Here is an 11,481-nt window from a genome sequence, read left to right on the forward strand (position 1 = left end):
GGATTCAATCGGACCAATGAATTTTTTGTTCCTCAACATATTGATGTACAATAGTTCTTCCTTACCTACTCATCTCTTCATCAATAGACAAATCATGCACTTCTTCTCCACCTAATGATTCAGCCCCCACTATGTATCGTTTAACATCATTCGACTCATCAAATAGTAGAATACTATCATCAACAACTTTCTCAACCACAACCTCATATTCAGGCTCAATTACATCATCAACCACAATTTGAGCTCAAGCTCAACGGACGATTCAAATACTCACGTGGACATTGGCTAATATCATGCCTCACTGCTAAATACCAACAACATACAATATCACAAGTACTAGAATTTGAGTTGTTAAATGTACCTTGATATTCATATCTGGTAGTTTCACGTCTCGACTCCTTCTTTGGCCTAGCAATGATTTTCTCTTCTCGGTTTCTATACCCACTATTCTCCTCACATCGTCTATCATCATCATGATGCAAATGCTACGCTCTACTTCCTTCAACTCTTCTACCTCGCCTATTCTCATCACCCTACCTATCATACTTCTGCTCATCTTCACACCTCTTATGCCTCTCACGTAGAGGCTTAAATTCATTCTCTCAAACTCTATCCAACCCTCTTAAGATTGTTTGAAATTGACGATCGTCAATCATTATACCTGCAAGAAAAGGTTAGTAGAAAAGAATAAAGAATAATTTTCCTCACCACAAATCCTCACGCTCACTCCAATGAAAATTCACTCAACTCTTTTTTTCCTCACTACAAATCCTCCCACGTCACTCCAAGAAATAAACGCTCACCCTCAATTATTTCACTCGATTTTGAGAATTCTCTCGTAAGGTATGCTTTCAGGCTTTGTAGCTTGTGTGCATCAAACTCACAAGTTCAAACGTCACGACACTTGCACATTGACTTACACGGACTGCGTAAAACAAGAAATTTGAATTTTTTTTTGGATTGTAAGAGTCACTTGAATATGACTCACAAAAGAGTTGAGAACAAGATTCAATGCTGGATAATAGCACTTTTTTTATTGTGAGAGAGACTTGAATATGGCTCCCACTAGAGCATAGAACAAAATAGCAAAACCAATATATGGCAAATTTTTGAAATTTTTATACTTCTGTTTTTTGCAATGAAATCTGCAAACTCGAAAAAAAAAGAAAAAAAACTACTCACGACTCTGAAATTTTGAGAATCACAAGATTCACGAACAGAAGAATACAAGATTTCAACAAAAAATCTTGCGACACAAAGGGAGCGAAGAACACAAACAATAGATGAAAGAACAACAGATATATAACTTACTTGAATCAAAGGGAACCAAAAGCTCTGATACCAAATGATGCGATTCTTCGACCACGAAACGTAAACGCGCTCAGAAACAGATTCACACCCTCGATTCGATGAAAAAAAGAAACAGTTGTATTGCCCCGATCTTTTTGAAAAAGTAAGTTTGTAATATTCACCTCTAAATTACGAAGAATTCAGCAACAAATATTAACGAGAAAAACAATTGAAATTCAAACGAACCTTCAAAGAACTCGTCTTTGACAATCCGAGTGAAGAACAATCGACAAACGCCACAGAGTATTAAACTTTGATTTGAGAAACACACAAAGATGTATACAAAGCCAATCTTTGAAATTTGAGAGAAAAACTGTAAACATGATTAAACTCAATTATATAGCCTCAAAGTTTGTGTTTACAAAAGATTATATAATAAAATATAACAAAATCGCAATCTAGGGTTTCCATATCTAAAATCCGCAAGGCTGTGCGCTCGAGCGCGAAATTTTACCGCTCGGGCATGGAGTTTTCTGGATATGTCACGCTCGGGTGGTAAGATGTTATCGCTCGGGCGCTGACTGTTCTGGAATTAATGTTTTGGACAGTGATATTGGCGCTCGGGCGATAAGATTTGACCGCTCGAGCGCAGAAGCTTCTGTCTTCCTCTTCGTTTAACACTTGCACAATGATCCTGTAGCCCTCAAACTCATTTTCATGCATCACGAACCCTTTGAGGGTTGGAACCTTGCTTGCAAGCTCTTCTCGATTGCTCATGAGTTGATGTGACGCTTCTTTGAACCCCCTTTCAATCATTTTCGCACAATGCCTAGCCAGATTCATATCACATATCTTCATAGTCATTTATAAGTATCTTACACTCTTATTTAGACTTTGAATTGTGAATATGATTTGTAGATCATTTCTTAGCTACGTAGTGCATACTGAATCGTTTCATTTAGTTAATCGAGCTGGTCAGGCTGACCAAAATACCAAAACTGCTCAAGCCCGGCTGGATGTTGTTTTCGTGTATCAGGTTTGGTTTTGCAACCATTCATTTTCCTATATAACATCCAATTTAGCCAAAATGATGTATTAGTGGTTTTCACGGTTTGTCATTTTCTTTACCGAGATTTGAGATATCATCAAACATTGAAACTCATCAGATTTTCTGTTTGGCTAAATTCGAGTTCCAGCTTCTAACTTGAGCTAGTAATTACACACTTGAGTAAATATATCATAAACACAATAACAATTTTTTTTATCATCAAAATCAAGATTGATTGTGTTTCTCAACCCTACACATGTCTTTGAGTTGTTGAATCCACAACAGTTGGGCACAACAACTCCCAGCTTCTAGGTACTCAGCTTCGGCAGTTGAGGTGGCAATTGATGTTTGTTTCTAGCTGAACCAAGATATTGGTCAGTTTACAAGAACTGACAAGTTCCACTCATACTCTTCTTACCCAATTTTTATCATTCATAATTTGCATCTGAATAACCAACTAAACAGAAATATGAGTCCTTGGAATACAAGAGTCCTACACTCTGAGTTCCCTTCAGATATTTCAATATGCGTTTAGCAGCTAAGAAATGAAATTTCTTAGGATCTGATCGAAAGAAAGCACAAATACATGCTGAAAACATAAGATCAGGTTGGATAGCACTTAGGTATAATAGTGACCTTATTAAACCTCGATACATGCTTACCTCGATTGATATTCCCCTTCGTCTTTATGAAGTTTAACTGAGGAGTTCATTGGGGTTTCAGCAGCATAGAAATTCTCCATTCCAAACCTTTTCAGTAGCTTTTTAGTGTATTTGAATTGATAAATAAAGACTCCAGAGTCTAGCTATTTTAGTTGTAAACCTTGAAAGAATTTCATCCCACCTATCATGCTCATTTCAAACTTATCATGCATAATCTTGGTAAACTTCTCACATAGTTTTAAGTTAGTTGATCTAAATAAGATATCATTAACATAAATTTGTACTATAAATTTATGAACATTCTTAAAAAATATAAATAAGGTCTTATCCACAGAGCAAATTGTGAAATCACGATCAAGTAAAAACTCTGAAGGAGTGTCATACTAGGCACATGGAGCTTGTTTTAATCCATACAAGACTTTATTTAATTTAACACATGATCAAGAAAAGTATGATTAACAAAACCTAGAGCATATTTCACACACTTCGTCTTGCAATTGTCCAATTAGAAAAGCACTATTGACATACATCTGGAACTCTTTAAAATTTTTATAAGAGCATAAACAAGAAAAATTCGAATAGTCTCTAGCCTAGCTACTGGTGAAAATGCCTCATCAAAAACAATTTTCTCTTCTTGTCTGAATCATTGTGATACTAATCTTTCTTTGTTTCTGATTACAAGTCCATCTTCATTAAATTTACTTTTAAAGACCCTTCTGGTTCAAATAACTATATGATGAGATGGTCTGGGGACCAAGTTCCACGCCTTATTCCTGTCAAATTGATTTAATTCATTTTTCATAGATTCAATAAAACTATTATCTAATAAAGTTCTATCTATCTTCTTAAAGCAGCATGCAAAAATTTATTAATCATTTGTCGTAAATTTCAAAGAGGTGCTGAAGGGTTAGTTAGAGTAGGATTAGTTAGGTTATCCTCAGTCTGATCTCAAAATTTTGAGTCTCATTAGGCTGATCATCAACAGCATGTATATTATCAATCTGGTTCATATATGCTTGGTTCAGATGTTTATGGTACTCATCTTCTTCATTTCTTTGTCTAGGCGATTGATATGAGACTTATGGTTCAGGTGATTTATGAATCCTCTTGCTGACATTGATTTCATCTTCGTTGTCGTCTGTCAACTCAATAACTTTCATATGATTGCTCAGATCTTCTAGGTTAATTAGATCATCAATCAGTTTTATTTCATAAAAAAACATGAATTGTCTCTTCAACATTTAATGATTTCTTATTAAATATGCGATAAGAGTTGTTGACGGTTGAATAACCAGGAAATATGCAAATATCAAATTTAAAAACAAAAGAAGAAAGATGTGTTTTCCCATTATTATGAATGTAGCACTCACAACCAAATAAATGAAAATAAGAAATATTAGGCTTACTTCCATTCCATATATAATATATAGTTTTACCAGTCTTCTTGTTGATCATGGACTAGTTCAATGTGTAGCCTGCAATGCTAATTGAGTCTGCCCAAAATCTTTTTTAAACACTAGAGTCAACAAGCGTTGTCCTGGCAGCTTCCTTCAGAGTTTTGTTTCTTCTTTCACCGACTCCATTCTGTTGAGGAGTTCTCACTACAGAATAATCATGTTGAATTCTATGTTCTGATAGATATGCATCCAAAGTTTTGTTAGTGAAATCAATACCTTGATCACTTTGGATCTTGATTACTAAGACTAATTTCTCATTTTGATTACACTTAATAAATTTAATTATTTGGGCATAAATATGAACTTTACTACTAAGAAATATAATTCAAGTAAATCGAGAAAAATTAATCAACAATCACAAGTTTATATCTCATTTTCCATAAATTTTTACATGTATTGGTCCATACAAATAATTTGCAGTAGTTCTAAGCATATGTTTGTCAGTTTAATACTCTTACTTTTAAAGATAGGTCAGATCTTTTTGCCTAACTGACATATAGAACATACATGATTGTTAAAAAATTCTATACCAGACAATCCATCAGCAAAGTTCAATTTACGCAAGTTATTGATAAATATGAAGTTAAGATAATTCAATCTATTATGATATAACTATTGTTTATCATTATTAATAGCAGCAGAACAAGTCGATGAACCTAGATAATTAATATTCCAATCAATATTGTATGTATTAACGTTCCTAATAAAAATAACCAAAGTTTGATTATCAACATCTTTAATTAAGTAGCTACTCTTATGAAACTCAACCAAGTAACAATTATCACAAAGCTGGTTAATGCTGATAAAGTTATAACATAAATTTTCATTTGATTAAAACAATTAATAGTTGATCTGGGCCAGTCAAGTGCCTCGAACATATACCATCAAAGTATCAGACTGAATTCTTAAGCCTTATTGTTTATCGATCTGCAATCACATATTAAATCAACTTGGAATTCTTCTTCTCGTCATGAGATCGGCCGTCTCTGTCAGTTTTCATTCTCTCATCTTTCTTTGGGAGAGTCAGCTATGAGATGACCAACTTTTTCACAGTTGAAACATGCATTGTCCTCATCAGTGGACTATTTCTTGTAATGATTGTGTCTGCTTGGGCTTTGGAAATTTCCCTTGTTTTTCCTTAGAAACTTTTCAAATTTCTTCACAAATAATGACATCACATCATTTCTTAACTTTCAGTTGTCTTTTCTTTCGAGAGAGACTAATCAATTGATGTAGCAGGCAAAGCCTTCGTCAGTTTGGCTATTTATTGACCATTAGTTTTTGAATCATATGCCTTAAGTTCTACAAACACATTCAAACATGGCCATTATTTCAACATCATATTCTATTGGTAGTTCTCTTATCAACTCCAAGGATATCTCACGATTGGCATACTCCTTTGAAAGATCAGCCAACTCGATTATTATGTTGCTCGCTCTTTCTGTGAAATCTGACATAGACTCTGTTAGGATTGGTTGGGAGTGAAAAAGTGTTTAGAATCGAGGGTTGAACAACACTTGACAATTTTCACAATTTTTTCGAATAATGAATCATTTTAGTGATAAACTGAATTCAAGAATCTTGTTTTCAATGTCAATGAGTTAACTTAATAAAAGTGTGAAAATAACTGAAGGACAGATAGAATAAAACTGATAAGGAAAAACACAAGATTTGTGGATGTTCAGAGATTTCAAATACTCTTACGTCACCCCTTATATCTCGAAAATATGATATTCACTAAAAGACTTTGATCTATACTTATATTTGTACAAACACACTTCATTTTGGGCTTAACACTGCCAAGACTGAAACTTTTAGTGTCAATAAAATTTATCAGTACTCAACTGATGTGTAACTTCTTAGCGCAACTGATCTCTACAAGATCGAATAATACAACAATGAGTGTTTGTTCTTTAAGCTCAAAGTATAGCATGAAAGCTATGAATGTGTATACTAAATGTGAGCTTTTGAGAGCTTCTAAACTTGAAAGAATATGGGTAAAGTTCTTGACTGTATTGCTTGATAACTTGGGCAACTTTGTAACTTGATTACTTTGCTTCAACTGATTTTTCTGCTATTTATAATTTTTGCTTCCGACGGTAAAACAATGAATGCATTTTGAATCCTTATATCCGTTGTATAGCCATGTCAACATTCTTTTGACAATCGTACACTGTAGCTTTTCTCAAATGCGACGTTCCCACTATACATTGCAGTCTGCTCTTGTACAAATGTCGGTCAATAGCTACGTTCCTTAACTGATGACGTGTCAAACTGATTTATCAATTGACATAGCCGATAGGATTAACTGATTGTTGTGTAACTGATCAGTCTTAACTGATCATCCAGTTGACTACACAGTTCAGTTAGCTTAGTTCAGTTGCCTTTGATTATTTACACATTAATCTTCCGTTCGATCAACTATCCGTTTACGAATTTTTAGTTTAGTTACTTTTAGTCTTCTTGCTCAGTTGTTTAATCTTTTCATGCTCAATTTGTCAAACTCCAAAATTATATTTCCAACAAACTCTTCTGCCTTCATCTTGATGCCAATAAACTTCTGTGTAGCAACAAGCAATTTGTTTTCCTTCTTTTGAACATTTCCCTCTTACCACTACAAGAAAAACGGGCTACGACAACGGATTTTATCCGTTGTCGTAACCTTTTAAAAACTGTTGTAACTGAGGGTGTTGTTGAAAGTCCGTTCAACGACAACGATTTTTAGCTGTTGTGGTAGGTAACATTTGCGACGGTATATAAAACCGTCGCTAAATCCATTCGCGACGGTTTTAATCGTAACCGTCGCTAAATTTAGCGACGGTCTACATATAACAACTGTCGCTAAATTTAGCGATGGTCAGCATATAAAAACCGTCGTCGTCGTAACATTTAGCGACGATCTTTAATCATGCATTCCGTCGCTAATGTTTTTCGAAAAATAAAAAAAAATTCTTTTAATAATTTAATAAATCTAAAAGAAACTAACAATCGAAACTATAATCATGTAAAAGAGAAAAATTTTAAGTGTTGTGAAGGGATAAAATTGTGTATGAGAAAAATTTTAAGTATTGTGTGAAATGATAAAAATGTGTATGAGAGAAAAATTTTAAGTGTTGTGTGAGGTGATAAAATTATGTATGAGAGAAAAAGTTAAGTGTTGTGAAGTAGTGAGCAAAATTTAAGTGTTGTGAAAGAAAATGTAGTGGAACGCGGGTATTTATAGTGAGTTGGCGACAGTTTGTTGTTAAACCGGCGCCAAAATTTAAATTAGCGACGGTTTGGATTTTATCGTCGCGAAATTTAGCGACATGTTTTGAAATACTGTCGCATGTTTTAATTTGGCGACAGTTGCAATTCACACCGTCGCGAAATATTGCGACGGTGTTTAAATAACCGTTGCTACATTTAGCGACGGATAACATTAAACCGTCGCTAATTTTAAACATGCGACGGTTTGATTAAAAACAGTCGCTATAATTAGCGACTGTTTATGTGAACTCGTCGCTGATCTGAATTGAGCGACAGTTAATGTCAAACCGTCGTTAATTTTAGCGACGGTTGGTTGAAATTCCGTCGTTAAATTTGACGATGTCTTCCCCTACCGTTGTTATTTGTCCAAAAACCACGCTATTCGACAACGGTTTCTTAAAACCGTTGTCTATTTTCCAAAAAAACACGCTAGTAGACAACGGTTCATAGAACCGTTGTCATTGACCCTAAAATCGTTGTCTTTGACCCCCCAAACAAAAAAGACAACGGTTTTGGCTAAAACCATTGTTAAAAACTCTACGACAACGGTTTTGCACAAAACCGTTGTCGTATGTGTGTTGTTGTATGGCGTTTTTCTCGTAGTGTACAACTGGATTATTTATTCCCAGATGTCTTTATCAGTTGAATACATCTTGATTCTGAAATTAATTTTGTACAAATTCTTGTATAGAATGCACTTAGCGACATTGTCTCAGTGTTTTTTTTCTTCACCGGTCCATTCCATTCGTAACTTTTCAATCATTTGAGGTACACTATATGAAATCGCAATAGCTTTATTGGCCTTCATAATTTTCATTGATCCATCTATAAAGACATATCATATATCATCATCTTTTTTAGTTAACCGAGCCTGTATCCGGATTTTCAATTGTCAAAATTCTCTTTGGAGAAAATTGAAATTTTATTGAAGGAGACCATTTTGAATTTAGTGTTAAGAGACAAGAATTAAAACATTCTTATACCACTTGTTAGGATTAGAGATTAATTTAGAAGGTTGAATAAATCATCACAATAAATTCTGGAAATATTTTGGTTGAGTTAACAACACTGAAATGTAATTCTCGACAGTAAGGTGCCAATAAGTCAACAATTGGTTACTGCACAAAAAAAAGTTACTGCACAAAAAAAAATCTCACTGATAAGGTTTGAACACAAAAAAGATGGCTTATGGTAAGAACACTATACGCTATCAAATATTGAGCAAAAACAAGCAAACTGAAATGTGAATAACACAAGTTTATTTTCAGATGCTCGAAGACTTGAAATACTCCTACGTCACACTTTCTCCCTCGCAGAAGGATTTCAATTAAAAAAAAATTGACAATTACAACACTTTGCAATTGCCCACTTCAGTATGACTTACCACATAGCCTAATTGAAACTCTTAGTATATCGAAAACTTAAACACGATGAGCAGTAAGAATTCTTACTCTCAATTGCAATGATTTCTCAATGAAATTCTAAGCACGAATTGATCTTTAATAGTCAGATTGCAAAGTATAAGTGCATGCTTGATATGATCAATTGGGTTCTCAAAAATTTCTTTGAACTAGAATACCTTTTCTCAGACAAATAGAAAAGTTGAAGTCTGGAAGTGAGTTCTTAAGTAAGATTGACTAATATATGTACATGCGTCGCTTGCAACGATCTATCAGTTACCCTCTGTCATTGAATAATTCACTATCAGTTTCTCTTGGGCAAAGGTTGCTTCGGAAACATATATATGCATGAATGATCAGTCTACTTCTTGAATGTAATTCAGCTAGGATATGTAATTATCTATTGGATCATCAGCCTTGTTAATTCACCAAAATGTAAGTGTTTTAACACATTACTTAACTAACATTCTAATTTTTAATTTTTCAGTCTTATTTTTAAAAGCTACCTACTTCTAATTTTTTCTCCCATATATAATCAATATATTCAATTACTTCGGGTAAAAAAAAATATTTTACAAACATTCACTTTTGCTGATTTTTCAATTTATAAATTTCAAGTTTATCACCTTCTATTTAAACTATTTTTTTAACCAAATCAAAGTATATTTACAACCTTCGTTGCATACATTTTTTAATGCCAGCAAAAGATATTTGCATCATATATTCTTTTTTATGCATGAGGGGTATTAAGGTTCCTCTTAAAGAAAACAATTAATCATAAATACAAAAACAGAAATAATTTTTAATTAATATGGTAATTTGACTGTGATTAAAGCATGAAATTAATTTAATTTAAGGTTTTGAAAGGTCAACCCAATGAACTGGAGTATCAGAAATCATGGATGCCAACCATGGTGAAGACTAGATTAAAATATTTAAAAAATTTCTCACCATTTTGCAGTCAAAAGTAGTTTGCAATGATGAACATGTAAAGTGCATCTTCGAAGCAACTGTGATCAAAATTTTGTCTTGGAATCATTTCATCCAAGTATTCTAAAAACAAACTCAGGAATATTCAGCTTCAATTGCTTGAATATTCGTAAAAATATATATAAATAAAATTCGCAAAATTCTATGAAAAGTTTTGCAAAATTTGGATATATAATAACATATGAAAAAAATTAATCTCTGAATTTAGGTTTCACCATGGGAATTAGGAACACTGAATCTGATGAAAATTATAGCCCAGTACTAGTCTTGCAAATTTATAAAGATTCACTGAGTTTTACATATGCAATCATAAATTCAACTTAAATTTATCCTTGTTACAATTTCAAGAACTACAAGAAAATACTAATTAACAAGCTTACAACATAGGAAAAGAAATCATAATAATTATAATTTATATTAAACTTCTCATAGAAATAATTAATTTATATATATATATACAGACACAAGCACATAAATTTCAAATATTATGATTATTAGTAATTATGAGTAGCATATATTTAAGGGCTAGCTGACTAAGAATTCATTTCTAAGAGCACCAACTTCGACAAGCTTGGGGACAAGATTATTACTCAAATGTAAAGCAGCCAGACTCTCGAAGCCACCAACACACACGCCGCCTATGTACAACGCCGGGACCCCGCTCGCGCCGTCTGAGGTCGCGTCATCGCTGGTCTCCCGCTGGATGAGGGCGGTGATTTCGTCTTCTTCGAGCTCTATGACCGTGGGGTAGACGCCGATGGTGGAGAGGAGATGTTTCATGACATGGCACATGCAGCAAGAAGATCGGCTGAAGATGATCAGAGGGTTTTCAGAGATGAGGCGTTGGATGCGCATCTCGGTGGATTCGGAGACGTCGATAGCCAGAGGGGAGTTGGTGGTCGAGGTGAGCTCGAGGCGGACGCCGTTATCTGCTAGCGGCCAGTTATTTCGAACGCCTTCCATCGCCGCCGTCGTGATTTTACTGGGGACGTGGAGGAGAAATGACTGAATCAGAGGTTTATTATATACGAAAAAATAGAGCAAGTGGTCGTTGGAAAAAAAGGCATTTCTTAAGCCACCTATTTTTTATTATTATTTATTTTAATAATAATAATAATAATAATAATAATTATTTTAATAATAATAATAATAATAATAATAATAATTTCTTCGAGTAATTTTTTATTTTATTATTTATTTTCATTAAATATAATATTTTTGAACCTACAAATAATCACCCAATGATCTTTTTTTATTATTAGGTTCGCCTAGTGTCCTTTTTTTTTCTTTATTAATATTTTTTTAACATTTTGAGTTGATTGGCTACTTCTATAAATAAGTAATATTTTATTTCATATTAGAAACTAATTTTTAAACTTATAACT

At 33.6% G+C, this 11,481-nt stretch overlaps 1 protein-coding gene across 1 annotated transcript; it reads right to left on the reverse strand.

Annotated features, from left to right (window-relative positions):
* Positions 1–10,621: 10,621 nt before the first annotated feature.
* LOC140830237 (glutaredoxin-C6-like) lies at positions 10,622–11,059 on the reverse strand. Its single transcript, XM_073193520.1, has one exon. The coding sequence runs from the start codon at positions 11,057–11,059 to the stop codon at positions 10,622–10,624; it is 438 nt and encodes a 145-aa protein (XP_073049621.1).
* Between the last annotated feature and the right edge of the window lie 422 nt (positions 11,060–11,481).

The sequence above is a fragment of the Primulina eburnea genome, chromosome 4 (genome assembly GCF_022965805.1).
Source record: "Primulina eburnea isolate SZY01 chromosome 4, ASM2296580v1, whole genome shotgun sequence".
In the NCBI taxonomy this organism is placed as follows: domain Eukaryota; kingdom Viridiplantae; phylum Streptophyta; class Magnoliopsida; order Lamiales; family Gesneriaceae; genus Primulina; species Primulina eburnea.